The sequence below is a fragment of the Oncorhynchus nerka genome, linkage group LG27, assembly GCF_034236695.1.
Source record: "Oncorhynchus nerka isolate Pitt River linkage group LG27, Oner_Uvic_2.0, whole genome shotgun sequence".
Lineage (NCBI taxonomy): Eukaryota > Metazoa > Chordata > Actinopteri > Salmoniformes > Salmonidae > Oncorhynchus > Oncorhynchus nerka.
The window spans coordinates 40054221-40081287 of NC_088422.1; the positions used below are offsets into that span (position 1 = coordinate 40054221).

At 45.0% G+C, this 27067-nt stretch overlaps 2 protein-coding genes across 6 annotated transcripts in view; both read left to right on the forward strand.

Annotated features, from left to right (window-relative positions):
* LOC115111767 (semaphorin-4C-like) overlaps positions 1-11078 on the forward strand; it is a 69026-nt gene extending 57948 nt beyond the window's left edge. Inside the window, exons 5-16 of the mRNA XM_065011663.1 lie at positions 272-370; positions 1111-1207; positions 1326-1445; positions 2084-2235; positions 2749-2924; positions 3263-3407; positions 3650-3863; positions 5123-5238; positions 5883-6040; positions 6299-6390; positions 6630-9213; positions 9552-11078. Of these exons, the coding sequence (XP_064867735.1) occupies positions 272-370; positions 1111-1207; positions 1326-1445; positions 2084-2235; positions 2749-2924; positions 3263-3407; positions 3650-3863; positions 5123-5238; positions 5883-6040; positions 6299-6390; positions 6630-7534 (2274 nt within the window). The 3' untranslated portion in view covers positions 7535-9213; positions 9552-11078. The remainder of the gene's footprint in view (positions 1-271; positions 371-1110; positions 1208-1325; positions 1446-2083; positions 2236-2748; positions 2925-3262; positions 3408-3649; positions 3864-5122; positions 5239-5882; positions 6041-6298; positions 6391-6629; positions 9214-9551) is intronic.
* A 2304-nt stretch (positions 11079-13382) lies between these two features.
* On the forward strand, positions 13383-26586 carry LOC115111218 (serine/arginine repetitive matrix protein 2-like). 5 transcript variants are annotated; one of them, XM_065011665.1, is made up of 13 exons: positions 13383-13577; positions 14102-14336; positions 14572-14702; positions 14966-15131; positions 15416-15615; positions 16525-16642; positions 21003-21310; positions 21582-21633; positions 21732-21803; positions 21983-22107; positions 22375-22452; positions 22895-23057; positions 25152-26586. In XM_065011665.1, exons 2-13 carry the CDS (start codon positions 14162-14164, stop codon positions 26375-26377), a joined length of 2814 nt encoding a protein of 937 aa, XP_064867737.1. In that variant the 5' UTR covers positions 13383-13577; positions 14102-14161; the 3' UTR covers positions 26378-26586. The 5 variants fall into 5 exon arrangements, with proteins under 5 accessions (XP_064867737.1, XP_064867740.1, XP_064867738.1 ...); XM_065011668.1 differs by having other exon boundaries at positions 14146-14336; XM_065011666.1 differs by lacking the exon at positions 13383-13577 and adding an exon at positions 13584-13747 and having other exon boundaries at positions 14079-14336.
* The last annotated feature ends 481 nt before the right edge of the window (positions 26587-27067 follow it).

Genomic DNA, 27067 nt, shown 5'->3' on the forward strand with positions numbered 1-27067 from the left:
CACCTTAAACTGAGTACCACCTTAGATTGAGTACCCCTTTAGACTGAGTACCCCTTTAGACTGAGTACCATCTTAGACTGAGTACCACCTTAAACTGAGTACCACCTTAAACTGAGTACCACCTTAAACTGAGTACCCCTTTAGACTGAGTACCCCTTTAGACTGAGTACCCCTTTCGACTGAGTACCACCTTAGACTGAGTACCACCTTATTGCTATAAATGGTTGAATATTATGCTTCAGTCTCAGCCCCATCTTTCCCCCTCCCACAGACGGAGTGCTTCAACTACATCCGCTTCCTGCAGAGCTACAACCACACCCACCTCTACACCTGTGGAACCTACGCCTTCCAGCCCAAGTGCACCTACATCGTGAGTGGCTTTCAATGGCTGAGTCCCAAATTACAGGCTGTTCCCTACTTAGTGGTCTACTTTTGACCTGGGCCCTGGTCAAATGTAGTTTACTATAGGGGGAAAAGGGTGCCATTATGGACAAATAGGGCCAACTTCATCCCACTCCCTCTGTCAGGAGGTTGTATTAGAGTTGTATTAGAGTTGTATTGGGGTTGTATTGGGGTTGTATTAAGGTTGTATTAAGGTTGTATTAGAGTTGTATTAGAGTTGTATTAGGGTTGTATTAGAGTTGTATTGGGGTTGTATTATAGTTGTATGAGGGTTATATTAGAGTTGTATTAGGCTTGTATTAGGGTTGTATTAGAGTTGTATTAGAGTTGTATTAGAGTTGTATTTGGGTTGTATTAGAGTTGTATTAGGGTTGTATTAGAGTTATATTAGAATTGAGCTGTCCTTGTGGTGGCTTCACAGCTAGCAGCACCACTGACATGGTGTCATGTCTCATATCTTCTATCTCCATGCCTCCACACCACAACCTCCCTAAGGCTGAATCCTCTGTGTCAAAGGAAAGAGTATTCAATGCCAACGAGGCCGTGGTATCTGGCTCTACATGTGTTTGTAACGGTGATATGATAAGACAGTGTGGTGGATGCAGGGAGCGAGGACTGTGGCTCCTGTTACAAATGTTGTCACGGACAGACAGAGCCCGGAGCTGTGTTAGTCGACACAGACCACTGACCACCTCTGTCTCTCCATAGAATGCAGACCACTTTAGTCTCAACCCTGGCTCCCTTGAGGATGGGAAGGGCAAGTGTCCCTATGACCCAGCCAAGGGCCACACAGGCCTTATAGTGGGTAGGTCATGTATCCTGTTTTATTCTATTCTGTTTTATTCTATTTATTCTGTTCTTTTATATTCTATGTGTAACTGTTCCCTAATTGTGCCTATCCTGCCTGTCTCTGTGTCTCTCAGACAAGGAGCTGTATTCAGCCACACTGAACAACTTCCTGGGTACTGAGCCTGTCATCCTGAGGAACCTGGGACAGCAACACTACAGCATGAAGAGTGAATACCTGCCGGCCTGGCTCAACGGTGAGAGAGAGGGAGAGAGAGGGGGAGAGAGAGAGGGGGAGAGAGAGAGGGTAGAGAGAGAGAGAGAGAGAGAGAGAGAGAGAGAGAGAGAGAGTTTCCCATGTCAATAATGCAATTGAATTGAGAGAGAGAGAGAGAGAAGTGATGGAGAGAGGGGGATGGGAGAGAGAGGGAGATGGAGGAAGTTAGGGAGAGGAAAAGTGGAGAGGAAGAGGGGTTAGATGGAAAAAGAAAGGGAAAAAGGATAGTCTATGTATGGGGAAAGAGTTGGAGAGGGAGACGAGACACGAGAGATAAGAAAAGGACTGGGTTAGAGGCTAGCTAATAGGAGCAGAGAAGCAGTGAGATGGAAAAAGCAGGCGAGAGTGTGAAAGAGTCTGGTGGAGGGGTGAGAGGTGAGAGGTGGAGAGATGAGGTTAGAGAAGTGGACAGGAGGGATACGTGAGGGAAGAGGGGTGAGAGAGATGAGGGATAGTGAGAGGGTATAAAATTGAGACGAGGTTAGAGGGTTAAATAGCAGCGCATGTGAGAGGGTGGGAGATTAGGGGGAGTGGAGGTGGTAGTGTGTGTGACTGTGCAGTCATACGTGCGTGTTCATAAATCGTGTGTGTGTGTGTGTGTGTGTGTTGTCCCATCAGAACCTGACTTTGTGGGCTCGGCCCTGGTGAGGGAGAGCAGTGGCAGCAAGGAGGGGGATGATGACAAGATCTACTTCTTCTTTAGTGAGAGAGCTGTTGAGCTGGACTGTGACACGGAGCTCACTGTGGCCAGGGTGGCCCGTGTCTGTAAGGTAGGCTACACGCATATATGGCCACACACACACACACACACACACACACACACACACACTGCCAACGGAACACACACACAAGCAAACCACTCAATCCTACTCTGCTCACAGACTTTTTACAGTGAGACTCAAACACTTCCAACCCTCTTTTCACTCTTTCTTTCCAGTCACTCTTCTCACCCAGTCCTATCCTCATTAGGTGTCAATAGTTATCAGGAGAAGTTGCGAGTTATGAGCTCAGAGTTTGCCATCCACTCTCATTACATCATACAACCTTTTTCCTGGTGAGGTCAAAGGATAAACCCTTGCCCCTAGACTACCTCTCCTAACTTTTCCTCTGTCCCCTCCCAAGTCTATCAGACCACTCTTCTCACCCAATTCAACCCTAAAATGGTATCAGAAGCCATCAGCAAATCATAATGCAAGTGAACTGACTTTCCCCTCCACATTGGCAATATGCCACCTCTCCTGACTCCTGACCCCTGACTGACTCTTGTGTGTCTCTCGCCTCAGGGTGATCTGGGGGGCACTAGGACCCTGCAGAAGAAGTGGACCACCTTCCAGAAGGCCAGGCTGGTGTGTTCTCTCCCCGAGCGACACGTCACCTTCAACAACCTGCGGGCAGTCTTCACCCTGCCAGGCACCGACTGGCGCACCACCACCTTCTATGGCATCTTCCACGCCCAGTGGTGAGTCACAATAACACTACCGCCAGGGGGTCCGATGTGCCAAAGAGAAGAGGCTCTCTCTCTCCAACTTAACTTAGCACTTTTACTAACACTGGGTTTGGTGTGACTTCTTCTTTTGAAAATATGATCTTATGCCCAAAATTACAGTTTTAACGGCCTTCAGTCAGCTAACGTGTCTTGTCTGTGTACGGACCTTTTGAATTCTGTTATTATCTCCTAGTGGAGCACAACCATCATTCTATTTCTCATACAAACAGACAATGTAAAAATGACCACAGAAACAACCCATCTAGGTAATAACCTTAAGCCCGTCGTTTTGTTGTTCTCTCCTGTCCCAGGGGCGATGTGGATGTGTCAGCAGTCTGTCAGTACCAGATAGGGGAGGTGAAGAAGGTGTTTGATGGCCCTTATAAGGAGTACAGAGACGCGTCGCAGAGATGGGGGCGATACACTGGCACTGTCCCCAGCCCACGGCCCGGAGCGGTGAGTGATGGAGGGAGGGAGGGAGCGGGGGGGGGCGGAGGAATAGAGTGACTTGGACAGGGAGAGTTTGGAGAGTGATCAGAGCCAACAAGCAATGCCAGCCTGTCCCGCAACTAACAATGTTCCTTGTTTCTCCCTCTCTCTCACGTCTCTCTCTGTTCTCTCTCTGTTCTTTCTCTCTCTCTCACGGCTCTCTGTTCTCTCCTCTCTGTCTCTTCTCGCCTTTCTTCTTCACGGCACAGTGTATTACGAGCTGGCATAGGGAGAACGGCTACAACAGCTCTCTTCAGCTGCCAGACGCCACCCTCAACTTTGCCAAGAAGCACCCTCTGATGGAGGAGAAGGCTCAGGCTCGCCCCCTACTGCTCACCAAGGGCATCAACTTCACCCGCCTGGCAGTGGACCGGGTCAGCGCCCTGGACACGCGGGCATACAACATGCTCTTCTTAGGCACAGGTAGCTACTGACAGTGCGTACAGCGCGGGCTAAGAATCTACCCACTGAAGATGGTCGAGTTTGAAGTTGCCGCAAGATTCCGAATATTTTTGACCTTACCACCTCAGCTTAACCACAATGGAGGAAACACAAAACTGACTGAGATCAGTGTACTGTGTAAGAACTTCCTATACGCAACATAACAGTATAGTACCAAGACAGGTCCCAGATTAACCCATATGCCCACTAAAGATGCCCTTAACCACAGCTGTAGGATCAGTTTACTTTAACTCCCAACCCTCCTAAGAAAACCCTCAAGACCCACAGTTTGCCTGAGATCAGTGTTCAGGTGGATTCAGGACAACTTCATCCTACTTCCATAAGATTGTCTTACGTCAGATAGCAGGACGACTCCAGCTGCGTGGCTGTTTGAAGACGGTTGAAGACTGTTGAAGACCGTTGAAGACTGCATGTGGCCTAGGAAGGACACTGCCTGTCGGGAGACAATGCCTTTCATCAATAACATACAGTACATCCAACTGCAGTAGCTACTTCCCATTAAGTAGCCTACTACTTAGAATTCCACTCACTGCAGTGCAGTGTAGAGTGAATCCCTGACTGTGCCTGCGGTGTGTTGGAGGCCCATGACTGTCAGACTGACGATGGGCTCAGTAGCTTGGCAGGCCCCCTGCTGCCTTGCTTCACAGCACAAACTCAACGGGGCCCTTGGCACACGTACACACTGCCAATTGGGCTGCGGGCTTGATTAGCTATTAACTGCAGCAGGATGACAGCTGATGCGGAGAGAACAAGTCTGGCGAGGACAGTTAGAAACGGAGGATGGGATTGGGGGATTAGCCGAAATGCTCTCGACACAGCGAGCGAGGAGCATGATACAGCATTTACGTGTTTGTGTGTGTGAGTGTGCGTGTGTGTGTGTGTTGCTGCTCTGCTCTGTGCCAGGCTCCCGTAGGGTCCAGGGTCAGTCCCTCACATTATCCATGACAGTCCCACTGTGGTGAGGGCAGGAGGCAGGGCAGGTTCAGCACACACAGCAGATCTCTGCTCATAATAGCGCCATCCACCCAGACAGACACACAAGGTCACACCGCCGGCAGCAGCAGCTCAATTGCCTTTCAATGCAGGGGATGTAACCTTGCTCCCAATATTACCCAAAGAGTAAAGTACAGTACAACATTCTGAAATGATGTACCTCTCTTCTCATCCTACCTGCTCTCCTCTTTATCCCCTCTTCTCTTTTCTCTCCTCTCCTCCTCTAGCGGACGGCTGGTTACAGAGGGTAGTGATCCTCGGCTCGGAGGCCCATGTGATTGAAGAGATACAGCTGTTTGATTCTCCCCAGCCAGTGGACAGCCTGACCATCTCTCACACCAAGGTAACAATCAGGCCAGGGGATTTCCCCATCTGTTCATATAGTCCATATAACTAGGCCCAGGAGTTTTCCCTGGCCCTACACCATCATGGACCATCACTAGGGTCTGGAGTTTTCCCCAGCTCTACACATAGACCATCAAGTTGTACTTGTACATCCAGCTGCCTCACACTACAGAAGCAGGAGGTTGGGTCCTGCCCTCTGGGCCGTTCTGAGTTTACTTACACATAGACCATCACTGGACCAGGAGTATTCCCTGATCATGTGACGCAACTAGGAAAGACTCCGGGCCCTACTCAACACCATTATGCCCTCACATGTCTGAGTGTCACCACTCTGTTTCACTGGCATTACACTCACATGCTGATCCTTATCTAATTAAACCAGGCTTTTCCTGGCCAGCTATTTCATAACAAGCTTTGCTCTCTAGCCAAACAGAGAAAGAAGAGGGGAGGGAAAACAAAATGTTATTGTAATTGAGAGCGATTATCCCATTATCTACACTGCCCTCTGTCTGACTTGTTCTTTTTCTGTTTCTTCCATCCTCCTCAACTATCTCTATCTCCTCCCTCTCTCTTTTTCCCCTCTTGTCTTTCTCTCAACCCCCCTCTCTCTCTCCCTCTGTCTCTGTCTGAATATGTCTGCAGAAGTACTTGTACATTGGCTCACGTTCAGAAGTGCTCCAGCTTCCCTTGGCTAACTGCAGCCGCTATCAGTCGCAGCCAGACTGCCTTCTGTCCCGGGACCCCTACTGTGCCTGGGACAGTGAGGGTCGCGCCTGTGTCCGCATCGACCTCCACCGCGGGTGAGCATGCCTGCCTCTCCCCTCCACTCCCCCTCTGCCCTGCTCAGTGGTTCTGCCTTCCCCTCTTCTACTTGTCCCCTCCTCTGCTTTGCTCCTGCACAGTGGGCTGGGTCCACCTGTGCTAGCAGCAGCTCAGTGGAGGCCAGTAGCAGAAAGTGGAGGCCAGTAGCAGAAAGTGGAGGCCAGTAGCAGAAAGTGGAGGCCAATAGCAGAAAAACATGTTATTAATGCCTGTTCTCTGTGCTCTCTGTTCCACAGGTCTACCTCCTCCCTATCCCAGGATCTGATGCTGGAGAGATTCAGCAGGGGCAAAGCCAAGTTTGACAAGCCTGTGGCCATCCCCAGCCCTGGTGAGTAGGAGAGGAACTGGAGAGGAACTGGACTGGTGGCCCCTTGTGGCAATAACTGGTCACTACAGTTGTAGTTTTTTGATAGTTATTGAATGGATTTGAGCTTAGAATTTAGTAATTGAATCAAGTTTAATTCAGTTGAGTTGAACTAAGCGAATTGAACTGAATTGAGATGAATTGAACTTAGAGTTCAGGAATTAAACATCTTGGCTAACACATACCCTCTCTCTCTCTCCCAGACAACTCTCGACTGAGGAATGTGACAGTAGTGGTGGAATCAGACATGGTGCTGCCCTGCCAGCTGGTGTCCAACCTGGCCCAGCCCTCCTGGCTCCTCAATGACCGGGAGCTGCAGCTAGGAGACGAGGAGGCCGGGGGGGCACGCTTCGACCGGACTCTGAAGGCTCTGGTGGTCCCCAACGTGATGCCGGTGCACGCGGGACGCTACGTGTGCTACTCCGAGGAGCAGGGGGTCAAGTTTCAGATGGAGCGCTACCAGGTGTCGGTGGTGGCCAGCTCCCCTGTGGTCATGGCAGCCCGGGCCCCTGACGGCAGCATGGGTCTGTTCTGGGTGCTGGTTATCACCCTGGGGGCCGCTTGTCTACTACTACTGGTGGCAGCTCTGTATCTGAGGAGGCGTCTGAAGCTGGCCATAGGTAAAGGAACGGAGATGAAGCCCCTGGAAAGCACCTTGGTCTACCCCATCACCCTGCCCAAGGAGCCACCTACCTTCGTGCCCAGCAAGATGCCCAGCGACGAGGACCGCTTCTGGGAGACGGGCGCCAACTACTACTACTCAGACGGCTCGCTGAAGATCGTTCCCGGCCACGCCCTGTGCCCCAGCAGCCAGTCTCACCACCATGCCCCCACGGCGTCTCCCAGCGCCATCCCCGGCCAGCCCATCCACTCCCCCAGCCGGCTCAGCCTCACCAACATCAGGGGCTCCGGCAGCAACGGCTACATCCGCCTCAACCTGAGCTCGGCCGGGGAGGAGAGGGTTAGCGGGGGTGGTTCTGGTGGAGGAGGGCTGGGGCTGAGCGGGGGCGGGAACGACTACTCCAGCCCCTTCAAGGAGGAGCTGCGTCGGACCCTGCAGCAGAGGAGCGTGCTGCCCGACGCGAACCCTGAAGAGTCGTCTGTGTAGCAGCAGTCGTCTTTCTCCACGCCCGTTGCAATGAAGAAAAAAATGAAAAAAATTGAGAACGAACGGCAACTAACCTACCTCCCTCCTTTAGAGGACGCCTCTCTCTCTCGACACCACTCTCGCTCCATGCTCTCTCTCTTTTTTTCTGCCAGTGCTCGTTTGGCTGACTCTGTGACTGGTGGTAGATGTTTCTTTTGCACACAGCATGTGAGGTGACACACCCCGACCCGTTCCTCAGCATCCTCTCCTGTTATTGTGTTCCATACGTCACACTTTACCTTCTTCACCAGTTTCACTTGCTTTCACTGTGCAAATCCCAAGCTGTGTAAATTCGGTATTTAAAGACAATTGAACTCAGCCTTCACCTCAAACAAATGGAGAGATTTCCTGAGAGAACTCCTTCAGGATAAGAGACAACCAACAACTCATGACAAGGTTGTAGCTTCAGGGCTAAACCAATAAAGCAAGCAGCACGAGTTGACTGACTGAAAGATGGAGGAGCTGGCTTGCTGTTTTTATGTTCTGTTGAGGACTTTTTCGCTTGCTGCACTTAACACGGGAGTAAGTAAGTCGATTTTGTATTTGTGAGCAAAGAGAGTGAGAGAGCCACATAAAAGACAAATTAATCCCAAAAGCATGACGACAATCACGTTCCCCTCTCAGGGGGTAAAACCTGGGAAGGAACGAGTGGGATAAAGAGAGAGAAAATGAAGTGAGTTTTGTTTGAAAGACATGGGGGGTTTACATGAAGGACAAACTCTTAATTAGACTTCCTCGGCTCAATTTGTACTTTTTTCACGTTGTCAGTCTTTCCTCTGAGAAGGTCTTCAACTCCTGCCACATTGATATATTGTGACAATTTAAATGAAGACATTTCTATGTGTTCTTTTTCTATGCCTTGCGGACTACGGAAGCGACAAATAGAGACCAATGGCTTTAAAGCGCCTCTCTGTGAATGAGAATGTGATGGAAGCACGTACAAACTTCTCATATCCCTGCACAAAGTAGATATCTCCCCGAATAACATCCACACTAGTAAATACATTTTAGCACTACTTTTACAATAACTACACTACACATTTACACAAGTGGTTGATGCTTGTACACTTCCTTGGGATATGGTTATGGACATGTCTGTTTGACATAATCCCACAGCAGAACCTACAATAGCACACTCGCTTATTATTCTGAATTTCAGATGAGGCAAAGGCATTGTTTTCAGTAAAGTAGCAGGGATGGCATGGGGGAATGTAGGTCAACTCTCACTAAACTGTTGCGACTGCAGTGGATGTCTCAACAAGCTCTTTACATGGTATGTTTGTGTCTGGGCGGGGGTGGTGGCGAGTTGAACTGCCAAGACCTCCCTCCCTGCACCGCCCTGAATGCCAAACGTGGTGGATGTACTAGTGTGTGCTGGAGGGGACGGAGCAGCACTGTACCTGGACACGCCCTTTAACCACTTATTTCCCCAAACCCCGCCCACTTACCGAATGACGTCCAGAGAATGACCTGGCACCACTGTGGAAAGCCTGAACACAGAGAGAAGGATGGACACTCAACTGTAAACACACACTGCCCTGTGCTGTTGGAGGGACAAGCGGAGAACAGATGGAAGATAGATGAATGGCCTGTGACAAACCAACAGGTCCAGAGAGCAATCAGAGGCACATCAATCAGAGGTATGGCTCTCTCTCTCTCTCTCTCTCTCTCTCTAAAAGCCTACAGACACACAAAGATTCTAGCCAGGCTAGATCTGTTTGTGCTGTCATGCCGACTCCTATGTCACTGTTATGGCTTGGCGTGAACAATTCTGGAACTAGCCTAAGAGACACCCAAAGACCGAGCCAGAAAAACAAGTGTCACAATCAAGAGTTTTACAGCCTTTGAGATGAAACATAGTTGTTTTATTATGCTGAATCATCTCTACTCTCATGGAAGTGGCCTTGCATGTACAATTATCACTATGTGTGCCCACTCTAACATGTTAGTTTTACCCTTCCTGTGCTTTGTCTTCCAGGGGTGGCTGTGTGACACATCTGCAGGGACCAGAGAACAACACAAGACAAAGAAAGGAACAAGAGGGTGACGACGTTTCTTTCTTTCTGTCCCCAATGTAGACTAGAGACAGCTGAAGGGGATGTAGAATATTGCAACGATCCCTGAGTTGAAGAGGTACTTCCTTACTTGGCCATCAGTGGTTAGTTCATCCTAGTGTTGCATGACCTTCTCTGCAAATGTACTGTACACATCTCCGATAACATGCTCATAATTGTAAAAGAAGTGTATCATGTTTCAAACTTTTGCCTACGCTGATGTTCTCTAGAAAAAAAAAAGAATATATGGTTAGAGTTGTTAAGGACTTCTTCATGAATCCATCTTCTAAACATGTTTTCTTTTGCCGTGCCTCTTCACCTTCGGATAAGCCAAAGTAGACTGCAGTTGCTTTTTTTCTCTCTCAACATTATTATTTAATATTATTTCATTATTCCACTTTGATATTTAAGTTTCAACCGTCCGTCCAACTTCACTTCAAAGAACTCTCGTGTCTAGAACTTTCCTGCATATTTTATTTAGAGCTTAATTTTTTTCAGAAGGCAAAATGTTCGCGGCTGGTCAACATCCTGTTTACATGTCAGTAGTAATCTACTGAAGCGTATCCCTGATTCCCTAGCTCATGAAAAGGTAAACAAATCACCAAAACCTTTGAACGTCATAGAACCAGCCAAGCACAGCAACCTCCTTAAAACCAAATGATAACTCATAATTTGATGATCTAAGGTTTGATACTAAATCTGAAATATTTATAGATGCCTTTCATTTGAAAATATGTACGTTTTAATATGTTACCACGCATTGGTTCTGACACTTAACCATGTATTATGCATCAACAGCTACAGGAGCTGTTAAGATTGGTATAGATATTTATCTGATTTGTCTACCAATGGACATTATGTCTGATAAGTCATGAAACTGTTTTAAAAGAATGTTATCCATCAAACTCACAAAAGGGATGGTAGGCTAAGGGATGTTGGGGCGGCAGGTAGCCAGCCTAGTGGTAACCGAAAGGTTGCAAGATCAAATCCCCGAGCCGACAAGGTAAAAATCTGTTGTTCTACCCCTGAACACTGTTCCTAGGCTGTCATTGAAAATAAGAATTTGTTCTTAACTGACTAGCCTAGTTAAATACAATGCTAAAGCTACCAAAATAAATATTTACCTGTGTGTAACAATTCTGGATATAGATAGGCTAGTTATTACAATATACCTGTCAAAAACAATGCCTTCCACAGTCTTCTCAAGGCTTTTGATTCTGCTGTTATTCAATATTATCATTGTTATATTATCATTATTATTATTATCATTTCTTCCTTTTTGGCTTTAAGTTGCAAAGGTTCCCCTGCCTGTTTGTTCACAATTTTTTTTAACGGATGTTAAGTAACTTATTTTGCTTGTACAAACATGTCGATATTTATTATCATTGTACATATGTCCTTATTTTTTATATGTGTATATATACATGAATAAAAGTAGAGATCTACCCAAATTGTGTACATGTGTGCTGGTGGTTCATGGTTATAATCAAACCAAGAGTATGGGTGTAAGCATAAACATCTCTGTTATCCAACATTCAAGGGTACAACATTATACATGCTGCAAATGAAAATCGGAGTGTGCTTCAGCTCATTAGTGCGACAGCAGCCTGAGCATTCAGTGCATTAGAGGCAGCATGTGAAAAGGATGTAGTCGTATGCTCTCACTAATTGAAACAAGTAGCTATGGGAAGAGCTTTACCAGCTGTCAAATATAATTAACAGGAAACAAACATCACAAACATATTATGGAAGAACTCAAGTAAGATACCTCATGAAATATTCTTTATCGCACAGGGGAATTATAATAATGATATAAGGTCTTCATAAAGAAGGGGAGACAATTTGTAACATCTCAAAGGAGGATGACTGGCCCTGTCCTTTTGGAGTTCTTTAAAAAAAGAAGAAGATTATATTAGGCCTGATATTAGGCCCAAGCTTATTATTATAATATTTCACTTAGCCTCTGTCACAGACTTGAACCTCACCTTGAGCGAAGCCTGGGAGCCACGGCTATATTCTATTAGGCCTGATTCTACTTTATTAGGCCAGACATATGGCCTATTAATCTATTGTATTAGGCCTATTCTTTCTCCTGTTTCAAGGCCTGCATTACCATGTCTGGCGCTCATTCAGTCTCTTCTTCCCTGTTCACGTTGTGCCTGCTGCTTGCCTGTATGCCTGGTGCTAGCGAGGCCACATGCTCTCAGTGTGCCAGACAGACGGACCCAACTGTGGGGAGGGAGGGAGGGAGGGGTGGGAGTGTGACGTCACGGTGTACACAGCTGGGTCACAGAGAACTGCTTTAATCCCCTCTTTATAGGTCACCAACCATGGCTATGTCATCTCATCATACTCACATGCACACACGGACACACGCACACGGACATGCCCGCACGCACCCACACACACACACACACACAGGCAACAGAGAGAGTGAAAGAGAGAGGGAGAAGGAGGAATAGGAAGAAGGTGGACCGTGGGTATACTGTATAGGGAGCGTCAGAGGGACAGAAAGTGATGTAAAGTACCAAACTAAAAATACTTTAAAGTACTACTTAAGTAGTTTTTTGGGGGTATCTGTACTTTACTATTCATATTTTCGATTAATTTTACTTCACTACGTTCCTTGTGAAAATACATTTTCCTTGACACCCAAAAATACTTTTGAATGCTTAGCAGGACAAGAAAATAATCAAATTCACGCAGCAACCGAACATCCCTGGTCATCCCTACTGCTTCTGATCTGGCATCACTAAACACATGATTTGTTTGTAAAGGATATCTGAATGTTGGATAAGGAATTTGAAATTATTTATACTTTTACCTTTGGTACATAAGTATAGTTTATCAATTACATTTTAGTTAGTCAATTACATTTAGTTTTGATACTGAAGTACATGTTAAACCAAATACTTTTAGACTTTTACTCAAGTGGATTTTTTCTGGGTGACTTTTACTTTTACTTGAGTCATTTTCTATTAGGTATCTTTACTTTTACTCAAGTATGACAGTTTGGTACTTTTTCCACCATTGGGGACAGACAGTAATGAGAGGAAGGACACAGTAGGTCTACATTGTTTTGTCTGAAGAGATTTTCTTCAACCCTGTATCAAAATCCTTGGTCTTGCATTCAGACTAATACTACAAAGCTACACTTAGGGGTGAAAATGGTTCCATGGGGACAACCAAAGAACATTTATAGGTTCTAGATAGCACCTTTTTTTCTAAAGCTTAGGCACACTAACTCTCCCCTCCCTGTTTGGAGGTAAATAAAGATGCTTGTGAGGTGGCTGCAACCTGTCTGTCTGACTGATTGGATGTTGGCAATTATCAGGTGAATTGTCAACGAGGGGGAAAACTGTATTTGTATGAGTAGCAGCAGTAGAGACTGAGTAGGGGCCTACCAGAGTATGCCAAAGGCCGTCTAACGGACTACTACCAGAGGGTCCAATTCATCTTACCAAATGTATAGGCAATGTAAGACCAAGTTTTAACACAAAGAAGAGTTTTCATTTGTTTTTGGGAAGAAGTTTGGAAACTTGGGAATGGATGAGCTGTTCCTACACCAGTGCGCAAGGAAAAATATGATCTACAAAGATTATTTAAATGGAAATAATGTTCTGCTCGACTCTTCCTCTTTGCTAGCGTAGGAACTAATTTTGGAGCACTAAAACGGATGTGATTCATTGGGTATTCAAGAGACACGTGACATATACGTTCACATTCATTGGCCAGTTCGTATGAAACTAGATCGTTTTGTAGACATACGAAATAGTGCCCAAATGTCCATAACTATCGATTTATATCCGTATTTTGACAAGTTTTAACGAAAATGTTTTTTGAATTTAGTTTTGAGTTTGTTTTAACATACATGTAATGATTTCGTTGGACATGTTAACGTTAACCAACATTTGTTTAGGTCGCGGAAGGATGTTCGTGCCACAGCTACTGTGAGTGGTGCGAAATTTGAAAATTACACTAGTATGGACTAGCTAGCAAGCATGTTAGCTAGCTGAAAAACGTTTGATTCTTGTAGTCATTTAGTTGGTATGTTTAGCTAAGTCTAGTTGGATTCATAAGGGTGGATATTGTAGCGTTTCTAAAAAACATTATTTTTAAGGTAAGATGCTGTCGATTGAGTGTTAACTCTAGCTAGTGTTAGCTAACGACGTTAACTGGCCAACAAGCTAACGTTAGCCAGTTTGTAACGTAGCAAACAGTCAAATGTGAACTTGTAGCTAACTTCAGAGTTTGTTTTATAAAAGTTGTAAGTGGCTTTGTAAGATGTGTTTAATGTTTGTTTGATGCATAGTGTCAATAACGTGCAAGCCACAAATGCCTGTCGCATAATAAACCACTTGTTTTAGTGTGTGATCAACAGTCGTTGCTTGTTTTGTCAGCCTTGCCTTCCTTGAATGCGTCATTGATCCAATTTGATCGACTGTTAACAGCAGTTGGGTGATCTCTAATTCAGGTGAAAGACCCCACTGAAGTCGCTTGGATTCCTTTCTGTTGTAGCTAGGTAAGTTAGATCATGGCCAGTTCAGAGCTGAAAATGGACAACGTTGAGGGAGCTGAAACCTTGAATGAACTGGAGGCCTCGTGTCCTCCTCTGAGCAACATCACAACACCTTTGGAATTATCCCAGCTCACACCCTCCCAACTGGATTTCTCCCCTCAGAGCTTCACGCCGTCTTCTAACGCCAAAGGTAATTCAGACATTGAAGAAGTTAGCTGCTTATCATTCCAATGGGTACACTGCTCTCTCTGGCGTTACCATGTATCTAATCAACTCGTTATTGTCAACGGAAACACAAATTTTCCATGGCAATGTGACGTTATGTTATAGGGTCTACACAGTGCTTTGATGCAATAAAATCTGAGTTTTTCTGAACTAAGAATGTCCCAATAAATGGTGCATCTATTAAATGCGTCTTTCTCCAGAAAAATCTCGCCTGGCTCAGCTGAAGGTTAAGCGGAGGTCTAATGTTGGGGTACGGGGCTCACCAGAGACCAACTCCCTTATCCGCTACATAGCCCAACAGAGGATGAAAACTCCCCCCACAGCCACACAGGTGAGATGTTTGCTCATGCATGATCATACTCAAAGATTGTGCAATAAAAATACTGTAGGTAGTGGACTGCAGATACAGGTTGCTCTAGGACTGCTTGTGTTAATCTGAATTGGACCTAGCAATTCTCCTAGCTAGAGTCAATTCAATTTATGACATAGGCCTATAAGCTGTCTCTCTTGCTACAATGTCTCTAATTTGTCAAACAGCTTGGTTTGAAACCAATAATTTGAAATGGTGTGTTTACCATGTCTTTCTCTTCATAGCCTACCCAAGCCAGATCCTTCTCTCCCAGATTCCCCTCTACTCTAAAGCAGAAGATGGCTATTTTCCAGAGCATAATGGCTGTGGAGGAGAATGAGAATGAACCGGTGCCACAACAGGACAATCACACCGGGGGATGCATCAAGACAAGAGATTTTCTGTCTGGTGGTTAGTCTGCTTCAGTGACTCATTTATTAATCTGTTATTATTACATGAACTGAAATTGGTGCTTTGAGTATACCATTTCAGTTTTCAACTAGTTAGAATTTAGTGTCTTCTATAAGGGTTTTCTATTCTGGACTGTGGTTGTTTATGGGTGTTGATATATTTGTTATACTACTTTGAGGGAATGGAGAAATGTCCAGATACTACAGATTGCCCTTTTTAGTGTCTTCTATAAGGGTTTTCTATTCTGGGCTGTGGTTGTTTATGGGTGTTGTCTTAACTCTCAGATGGGTGGAGCTGTGATGATAGCAGTGGTGGGAAGGAGAACAAGACCCCAGTGAGCCAGCCTCCCTTTCTAACTCCACCACCCAGTAAGAGGCGCTGCACAGCAGTCTCCCAGGGGATCTGTGTGGAGGAAATTGGCGAGGCCAACACTCCTGTCCTCAAACGCACCGGCACCATACTGAAGCAGCAACAAAACAATGAGGTAACCTCACCACACACTCACCAAGCACTTCTCTGTCCGTTGAATGACAAATATAACTTGGCCAACCATTCAGCATCTGTTGGTGTGTTGATGTTTTTTGCGACATTGGCTTGTACATGTTGATCAACTGGTAATAAATATTGAAAAGTGCTCATTTAAACTAAATGTTTTTATTTTTTATTTTACCTTTATTTAACCAGGCAAGTCAGTTAAGAACACATTCTTATTTTCAATGACGGCCTGGGAACAGTGGGTTAACTGCCTGTTCAGGGGCAGAACGACAGATTTGTACCTTGTCAGCTCGGGGGTTTGAACTCGCAACCTTCCGGTTACTAGTCCAACGCTCTAACCACTAGGCAACGCTGCCGCCCAAATGTATTTTACTATGAACTATTCTACTGTGGCCACAATGTTCTGACGTCCACGAAACCCACCATGACCCCCTACCCCAGGCTGCAGTTGTCCAGAACAAGGACCATCATCCAGCTCTCACTGTAACACCCGGCGTACAGCCCCAGAATGACACTGAGCTCTCTGGTGAGCTAGAACGCGCTAGTGTGTCCCTGCCACCAGCCCTGCATACTAATACTGTGTCCCAGGTCACACGGGGGGAGCCCCAGTCCTCTCCTCTAAAGCAGATTTCTACTCCCACCAAGGAGGAGCAGGAGCAAGTAAGAAGCCACCAGGCTTTATCTACACACAGACCAAATATGTGTCCCAACTGGCACCTTATTCCCTATATCCCTTATTCCCTATATAGAGTGTCATTTGGGACACAACCCAACACCCCAGCCTCCTCTCTTCTGTCTGTGAAGTCCTCACAGCTCTACAGAGCACACAACTGCTATTCTCACCCCATGTTCCTGCCTGGCTCTCAAAAATTCTGTTTGGTTCCCTCTCACTCAACAGGAATGCTCCTTTGAAGTCCACAGCTCCAACCAACCTCTGGTTGTGCATTCAGGACCAGACAGGACAACTCTGTCCCCTCTGTTTGCCATTCCATCTCTTCTGGAGATGAACCCCACAGGTAAATACGCTATATGCTGCTCCCCTGTCTGTGCTTTGAAGCCCAGTGCAAGCTTAGCATATTACAGATAGGCCTGGCATGGCAATTATATAATTGGGTAACCTAGTGATGGAGGGGGCTTGATGCGGTTGCATTTCGGTATGTTATTTTTGACGATATATCGTTTTGGCTATCGCTGTGCATGTATATATTTATTTGCCCTAGTTGGCTGTACCTGCACCAAAACTCCAAAACTTCCTTCATAGCTTGTTCTCCATCTTTTTAAATAATAATAATAATTGGTTTTTCAGCACTTTTATTTCCATGACTGATCTAAACTAGTTCTCGCGTTCTCTTGTCCCTCTGCAGCAGACATATGGTAAGCAATATGTTTGGAATATGGAATCGCAATAAAATCCCAGTGTAAAATCACAATACTTTGTGAATTCACATCTTAACGGCACCTTCGTATCATGGTGATAATATATCGTGAGGTCCCTAGCAATTCCCAGCCTTAGCATAACTGACGATTTATGGATGAATACAGTCATGATAATAAAATAACTGTTTATACAGTACCAATCAAAAGTTTGGACATTTATTCATTCAAGGGTTTTTCTTTATCTTTACTATTTTCTACATTGTAGAATAATAGTGAAGACAAACTATGAAATAACACATGGAATCATGTAGTAACCCATAAATGTTCAACAAATCAAAATATATTTTAGTTTCTTCAAAGTAGCCACCCTTTGCCTTGATGACAGTTTTGTACACTTGGCATTCTCTCAACCAGCTTCATGAGGTAATCACCTGGAATGCGTTTAAATTAACAGGTGTCTTAGTTGATTTGTGGAATTTCTTTGCTTATTAATGTGTTTCAGCCAATCAGTTGTGTTGTGACATGGTAGTGGTGGTATATTGTGACAAGGTAGGGGTGATAGCCCTATTTGGTGAAATACCAAGTCCATACATATTATGCAAGAACTCAAATAAGCATTTCCATGTGATATTTCATAGTTTTGATGTCGTCACTATTCTACAATATAGTAAAAATAAATAAACTCTTGAATAAGTAGGTGTGTCCAAACTGTTGACTGATTTTTTTATTTGAAACCTTTTTATTTAACTAGGCAAGTCAACTAAGAACAAATTCTTATTTACAAATGACGGCCAAACCCGGACGACGCTGGGCCAATTGTGCGCCGCCCTATGGGACTCCCAATCACGGCCGGTTGTGATACAGACTGGTGCTGTGTATATACATACATACATACATACATGCATGCATACATAAACGCAACATGTAAAGTGTTGGATTCATGAGCTGAGATAAAAGATCCCAGAAATATTGTGCACAAATTTGTTTACATTCATCTTAATGAGCAATTCTCTTTCGCCAAGATAATTCATCCACCTTACAGGTGTGGCATATCAAGAAGCTGATTAAACAGCATGATCATTACATAGTCACCTTGTGCTGGGGACAAGAAATCGGCTACTCTAAAATGTGCAGTTTTGTCACAACACAATGCCACAGATGTCCCAAGTTTTCAAGGAGTCGACTGCAGGCATGTCCATCAGAGCTGTTGCCAGAGAATTTGTTAATTTTTTCACCTTAAGCTGCCTCAGCTGTCGTGTTTAGAGAATTTTGCGGTACATTCAACCAGCCTCACAACCACATGTAACCATGCCAGCCCAGGACCTCCACATCTGGCTTCTTCACCTGCGTGATCATCTGAGACCAGTCACCCTGATGAAACTGGGTTTGCACAACCAAATAAACCTTCTCAGGGAAGCTCATCTACGTTCTCGTCGTCCTGACTGCAGTTTGGCGTCGTAACCAACATCATCAGTGGGCAAATGCTCTCCTTCGTTGGTCGCTAGCACGGTGGCTATGTGTGCTGTTCAGGGATGAATCTCGGTTTCAATTTTACCAGGCAGATGGCAGACCGTGTCGTGTGGCGGAGTGGTTTGCTGATGTCAACATTCTGAACAGTGCCCCACGGTGGGGTTATGGTATGGGCATACATAAGCTATGGACAATGAACACGATTGCATTTTATCAATGGCAATTTGAATGCATAGAGATACCGTGATGAGATCCGCAGCTTCCACTACATGTCACCCATTGAGCATGTTTGGGATGCTCTGGATTGACGTATACAACAACGTGTTCCTGTTCCCGCCAATATCCAGCAACTTCACACAGCCATTGACGAGTGGGACAACATTCCACAGGCCACAATCAACAGCCTCATCAACTCAATGTGAAGGAGATGTCACGCTGCATGAGGCAAATGGTGATCTCACCAGATACTGACTGGTTTTCTGATCCACACCCCTACTTTTTCTTTAGGCATATCTGTGACCAATCGATGCATATCAGTATTCCCAGTCATATGAAATCCATAGATTAGGGCCTAATGAATTTATTTCAATTGACTGATTTCCTTTATGAACTGAAATTATTTGGAAATTATTGCATTTATTTTTTGTTTCGTCTATAGACCGTGCCTTCAAAGTATTCACACCCCTTGATTTTCATTGGCCTACACACAATACTCCATAATGTCAAAGTGGAATTATGTTTTCCAAAATTTGTATAAATTAATTACAAATGAGAAGCTGAAATGTCTTGAGTCAATAAGTACTCAACCCCTTTTTGTTATGGCAAGCCTAAATAAATTCAGGAACAACTCCCCATAATAAGTTGCATGGACTCTGTCTGCAATAATAGTGTTTTGAATGACTGCCCCACCCACAATTGTCTGAGCAGTGAATTTCAAACACAGATTCAACCACACAGATCAGGGAGGTTTTCCAATACCTTGCAAAGAAGGGCGCCTATTGGTAGATGGGTAAAAAATAAATCAAGCAGCAGACATTGAATGTGCCTTTGAGCATGGTGAAGTTATTACACTTTGGATGTTGTATCAATACTCCCAGTCACTACAAAGATACAGGCGTCCTTCCTAACTCAGTTGCCAGAGAGGAAGGAAATCGCTCAGGGATTTCACCATGAGGCCAATGGTGACTTTTAAAACAGTCGCACAATTTATTGGCTGTGATAGGGAAAAACTGAGGATGGCTCAACAACATTGTAATTACTCCACAATACTAACACAATTGACAGAGTGAAAAGGAAGCCTGTACAGAATACAAATATTCCAAAACGCATCCTGTTTGCAACAAGGCACTAAAGTAAAACTGCAACAACAAAAAATGGCAAATAAATGACCTTTTTGTCATGATTACAAAGTGTTATGTTCGGGGCAAATCCAATACAACAGATTACTGAGTACACTGCAGTTTCTTACCTAGAAGACAGTGAATGTTCCTGAGTGGCAAAGTATGTTTTTACTGTAATATGCTTGGAAATCTATGGTAAGACTTGAAAATTGTGCAAAACCCTAAAACTTACCCAGTACGCTGTAATCACTGCCAAATGTGATTCTAACATGTATTGACTCTGGGGTGTGTATATGTATGTAAATGAGAATTTTCTGTATTTCATTTTCAATGAATAAATCACTATCATTATGGGGTAGATGGGTGAGAATTATTAATTTGAATCCATCTTGAAATCTGTCCAACAGCGTGTAATAAGTCTCTAGGGGTATAAATACTTTCTGAAGGCACTGTCAAATGTTTTGGGGCACTGACTCTAAGTGACTGCTTATGCCTGGAGCTGGCCCTGCTTGAGCGTGTTTCCACCCCGGGCAAACAGGATTATCTTTCATTTTCATTGTAAATGGACTAGAGTATGGTTGATGGTTCAAAACCAAAGTGGTAGGCTTTTAGCAAACATTAAGAAGCATTCCACATTTCTTCCCAAATAGGAAGCATTGTCCTATTTTGCTCAGTTGGTAGAACATGGAGCTTGTAATGCCAGGATAGTGGCTTCAATTCCCGGGACCATCCATACATGAAATGTATGCACTCAGTTTCTTTGGATAAAAGCGTCTGCTAAATGGCATATTATAAGACCTGGAGCTACACAAGCAGAGCAGAAAGTAGTTAGCTTTTAGCAAACACCAAGACCCAAAGCTAGCAACGTCTAGGGGGATGAGTACTCTCTCCACAGACACCTAAGTTGGAGCCGAATCCACTAGTCTTTGTGTGCTTGGAAGTTGTTTGACAAATTCACCTTCAGTCGAGCTGAATTGAGGAAGTGAATCCGAGCCCAGGTGTTAAAGCCAGGAAGGCGGCGCTTCCGAGGGTGGGCTCTGCATTTCATTGGCGTGTTTTTAGTTCAGGTGAATGTCATACCGAACGACCGACTAAAATGGAACCACATTTTTCTGTAAGAGAAGCAGTTGTTTGAATAGAGCTGTTTTGAGTAGGGTCAAGTGATGATAAATCTGTATTTTTCCTTTAGATGAAGCTGATTCCTCTGGTAACGTTACCTCAACTGTGAAGAAGCAGGTGCGTTTCGGGATCCTGCTGCCCCCCGAGCTCTTTGACAAGAAGCTGCCCCCCAGCACCCCTCTACGGAAGGGGGGCACCCCGGGCAGGGTCCCAACATCTGCCGGGGTGTCCCAGCTGAGGTCCCTGCTGAAGACCCCCCAGAGGACCCCTTTAAACCTGGCCCAGCCAGACTTCAGCAGCCCCTCTCTGACTGGAGCATCCCCACCCCTCACTAGTGGGCCCTGCTGTGGGGAACAGAGCGCTGACACTCAGGGAAAGGTACAAGTCACTCACTAACACAGTGATTGACCTGTTGCAAAAATTATGAAGTAAGGGTTGTATTCATTAGGCACCAAACAGAAGAAAATGTAATGAAACAGGAAGGGACTACCTGATCGTCCAATAAGGAACTCTTGTTTTACGTTGCCAAAACATTTAGCTACAGTGTTCCTCATGAGAATGGACTGATTGAATTGTTATTCTTGGTAATTCAGCATGTGGGTTAGTTGTTTTTCACCATGGAAATAATGTAGTAATTCTCTGTCCTCAGATCACTTTCCCTTCAATGGAAGATGACGTTGACAGTTCCTTGGACAATGCAGGTTGGTTGTTGAACAGTGATCATGGCTGAGAGGATGCTATATTTCCAGTCAAGCTCTGTGTAAAACATAACATTGTTACTTGCTGTACATATTTACAGAGCTGGAGGCTCAACCTCTGGATTTGAACTCCGCTTTCCAAAAGGAGGACTCCATTTGTGAGGCACTGCCAGGTGAGAGAGTGTCACTTCAGTTGACTCCCACTTCAGACGGATTATATTTCATCCACCGCCCACACCCTCTCTCCACACCCTCTCTCTCTCCTTAAGTAACAGCACATCTCCTCATCAGCCTCAAGTCATTGATTTTACAGTGGTGCCAAATGAGTCTGAAACTGAGGTGTTTGCTGTAGATGCTGCCCCAGTGCCTGACCCCGCCCCAGTGCCTGACCCCGCCCCAGTGCCTGATCCTGCCCTGGACCGTGAACCAGAATCAGACGCCCCTGCCACAGCCCGCTCTCGCAGCAGAAAGAGAAAGGTCAGTTAACACACCACTCATTCACAGAACAGGATATCCTCATTTCTTCCACTTACACACCAATGACAAGATTATCTCTGGACTAATGTTACCATAGTTTTAATATTATATTCATCTGATGATTTAGGGTTAATCTCAATGGAAGATCTTGCGAGTATAACGAAATAGATCCTATCCTAATGCAACCTGTCTCTCACTACCTATTTCTCCCTCTCTACCTCTATTTCTCTCTCTCTCCATATCCCTCACTTTTCTCTGCTCTTTCAGCAACCAGAGGAGGAAATTAAGCCTGTGAAGAAGAGGTCGACGCGTACGGCTGCCAAGTCTGCCTGTGGGAGGATGAAGGTCAGTCTGGGCTCTGCTCATCACTTTACTTTCTCTAGCGACTTATGATATTACACTCTGAGGCTGTGGATAGTAGTGAGCTAAGCCTCGGGGAGGTATTACATACACCAAGCTACTTGCCTCGTTCTAACTTCCTTTTATTTAGCCACAGTCAATCTGCCTTCCTCGCGCTCAAGGGATTTAGGTGATTCAAATTGAGCAAGAACCAAACTATATTTAGAAGGTGGTGTTTTGAGTACTTGTGGGATCTACTTTAGTTCTGAACATGAAAGGAATGAGCGTTTTCAAGGGACCAAAGAAGGAAGTCTACTTTGATTGATGTAATTACTGTATCCCTCAGAGGTGTCAGTAAAACAATATCAAAACATAAATCAGGAGAGGTGCACGGTTGTAAGGCTGGGGCAAACCAGCTTGGGTATTCAGTTTGTTTGTGTTTCTCTAGAACTTAGCAAAGCGTGGCTTTGGGAAGAAGGAGGTAAATCACTCTCTGTATGGGAAGAGAGCCTATGCATCCAAGAACCCCAACCTCAGCCCAATCAGAGAGAACCTGTCCTCCCTCAGCTGCTCCCCCACCCCTCAACACCCCCACACCTCCAGACACACAGGTGAGCATGCCGCTGTTAGGCTGTCTTTTGATTGCCCAGGAAGAAACATTCCTTCCTTGAACTAATCATTGATTAAATATGATTGGATTGGTGAGAGCAAGGCTTCCACTCTGCTGATTTCACTGTATACCTACTAGAGGTCGACCGATTATGATTTTAACGCAGATACCGATTATTGGATGACCAGAAAAAAGACTATACCGATTAATCGTCCGATTTTTATTTATGTATCTATATTTTTTGTAATAATGACAATTACAACAATACTGAATGAACACTTATTTGATTTATAAAAATCAATTTAGTCTCAAATAATGAAACATGTTCAATTTGGTTTAAATAATGCGAAAACTCTGTTGGAGAAGTAAAAGTGCAATATGTGCCATGTAAAAAAGCTAACGTTTCAGTTCCTTGCTCAGAACATGAGAACATATGAAAGCTGATGGTTCCTTTTAACATGAGTCTTCAATATTCCCAGGTAAGAAGTTTTAGGTTGAGGTTATTATAGGACTTTCTTTCTATACCATTTGTATTTCATATACCTTTTGACTATTGGATGTTCTTGTAGGCACTATAGTATTGCCAGCCTAATCTCGGGAGTTGATAGGCTTGAAGTCATAAACAGCGCAGTGCTTGAAGCATTGCGAAGAGCTGCTGGCAAATGCAGGAAAGTGTGTTTACGGGCCTGCTGCTGCCTACCACCGCTCAGTCAGGCTGCGCTATCAAATCATAGACTTAATTATAATGTAATAAACACACAGAAATACGAGCCGTAGTTTCTGGATTTGACCATATTAATGACCTATCATTTCGAAATCAAAATATTTATTATTTCAGTGAAATACGGAACCGTTCTGTATTTTATCAAACGGGTTGCATCCATAAGTCTAAATATTGCTGTTACATTGCACAACCTTCAATGTTATGTCATAATTATGTAAAATTCTGGCAAATTAATTACGGTCTTTGTTAGGAAGAAATGGTCTTCACATAGTTCGCAACGAGCCAGGCGGCCCAAACTGCTGCATATACCCTGACTCTGCTTGCAATGAATGCAAGAGAAGTGACACAATTTCCGTAGTTAATATTGCCTGCTAACATGAATTTCTTTTAACTAAATATGCAGGTTTAAAAAATATATACTTGTGTATTGATTTTAAGAAAGGCATTGATATGGTTAGGTTAGATACGTTTGGTGCAACGACAGCGCTTTTTTTCGCGAATGCTCTTGTTAAATCACCCGTTTGGCGAAGTAGGCTGTGATTCGATGATAAATGAACATGCATCACATTGATTATATACAACGCAGGGTACGATAGTTAAACTAGTAATATCATCAACCACGTGTAGTTAACTAGTGTTTATGTTAAGATTGTTTTTTGTAAAATAAGTTTAATGCTAGCTAGCAACTTGGCTCCTTTCTGCACTTGTGTAGCAGGTGGTCAGCCTGCCACGCAGTGTCCTCGTCGAGTGCAATATAATCGGCGTCCAAAAATGTTGATTACCGATTTGTTATGAGAACTTGAAATCGGCCCCAATTAATCAGTCGACCTCTAATACCTATATCCACACTCACTCATGAAGACACTGAAGATACACCGCTCAAGGCCACTCCTCTCTCACTGACTGACACTTGATACAGTACTAAGTACAGTCAACAATAGAATGCTGCTACTGTGTATTGTGTAAACATTCTCACATAGGCCATTCAGTCTGACTCGGAGCATGTCCAAGTACAGCCATTCAACTGTCTGTTGTAGTAGTATCTGTAGTCTAGACAGTGTTATAAACTGGGTGGTTCAAGCCCTAAATGCTGATTGACTGAAAGCCGTGGTATAGCACACCGTGTACCATGGCAATGACAAAACATTTATTTGTACTGCTCTAATTACGTTGGTAACCAGTTTATAATGGCAATAAGGCCCCTCGGGGGTTTGTGATATATGGCCAATATACCATGGCTAAGGGCTGTATCCAGGCACTCCACTTTGCGTCGTGCCGAAGAACAGCTCTCAGCCGTGGTATATTGGCCCTATACCACACCCCTGGGCCTTATTGCTTAAGTCATCCATGCTGTGTGTCCTCCCTCCACAGCCAAAGAAGACTCCAGCCTATTGGAAGATGTCATTAACAGCGACCCAATCACTGGAGTGGTCATGGCTGCAGCCCTGTGGCAAAGCCGCCTGTGCCCCGCGGCCGGTGGGGTCTCACCAGAAGACACCATCCCAGCTGCAGAGCCATCTGTTGGGCCTTCAGAAGCCCCTGTAGGCTTTACCACAGGCTACTCTGGGACTGGGAGGGCAGCACGGGCCGGGAGACGGTGGTCAGGTCCAACAAATACCTTCAGAACCAAAGAGCAGAAAGAACCGAGTGTTATTAGAGGAGGTAGAGGGAAAGGCAGGAAGGTGAGTGTTCCTGTTGATGACTGTCTCAGTGAAGAGCAGGTAGAGAACACTGATCAAGACCCAACAGAAACAAGCCAGGCAGAGGTTTCAGTGTCCAGTCCAGCCAAGCACACTGTACCTGGTGACCGAGAGGGTGAACCTAATGCTCAGTGTACCTCAGACCCTGTAGATACAGATCAATGCACTTGCACACTACCAGATGCAGGTAGGAGTGGGGAAAGTCCAGTTAGGGCAGACACTACATGCTGCCCTCCTACACATGAGGTTAGCGCCACAGTGGCTTCATTAGAGCAGGAGGCAGTGAGCCATGTAGAACAGAGACCAAACAAAGGCAAGCAGAGCGGAGAAGCCTGGGGCCCAGGCCGCTCCAGGGGTAGAAGGAGCTCTATATACGCCAGCTCAGTCGTAGAGAAGAGGGAGGAGGCTCAGGCACCTCAGTCAAACGGTCCAGAGGCAGTGGAGGAGAGCGGGCAAGATGTGGAGAATGACATCCACAGGTCAGAGATGGAGCAGGGTAGCATTACAGAACAGGCCTCCTTCCGAGACTCCCTCCTTCCCCCCTGGGCACAGGAAGAGTTCAGTATCGACGATGTGCTGCGGCCTCTTCCCAGCAGGGGGCGTCGGTCTGTCCGCCGCAGCCTGAGGAACCAGAGCCAGAGCAGCACCCTTGAGGCCAGAGGCTCCGGCCTGGCCTGGCTGCCCCAAACCTCCCCAGACTCCATCAGGGCTATCCGCAGGGAGACCAGGAGCCGCCGCAGCTCAATCCAGGCTCTACTGCCCCGCCCCTGGAGTAAGTGGACCGTTGAGCTGCTCACGCTGCCCCTAGCCTGTCGGTGTCTGAAATGGCACCCTATTCACTATGTAGTACATATTATATTGAATAGGGTAGCATTTGATACACACCTGCCTTTTTGATACTTTTAGAGAAGCTAAATGGGTGTGGTTCTGAGCTAATTGTTTGTTGGGAGTTTTATAAACCTTTTTGTTTTTTAGTCGTTAACAAGTTGTGTAAATAGAATAAGGTCTTCCGTTAATGTGATTGCGCTGTCTGGCAGTTATTTAGTCATTTTTAAAATGTTTACCTCCTGTATCCATTAAATAAAATGGGTATCTTCCAAACCATTCATCGTCTAAACATTGTACAGGCCTCTCTTGAAATACACATGCCTAAAGTTGAAAACATACAGTATGTCATAGGAATTTGTTGGCAACTTAATTGGGGAGGACAGGCTCATGGTAATGGCTGGAGGTAATTGGTGGAATGGTATCTAACGTGGTTTTCATGAGTTTGATGCCGTTCCATTTGCGCCGTTACAGACATTTATGAGCTGCCCTCCCCTCCTGTGACGACTATATGTTCTAGTAAAAACGATGGTTATTTCGTACAATAGATCAGACTGTACCGATCTGTAGCTGGTTTCATGGGCCAAGCTTGTCAATACACAGAGAGGAGCACAGTTATCTACTGGTAATCAGAGTGCATCTATGTCACCATTGTAGTAAGTCATACTGTTCTACATTTCCCCTTCGAGCAGGATGTCTCCTTGGCTCTTTTGACCATTACAGTCTGAGCTGAACCAGGCTTCCTCCCTATTTTATAGACAT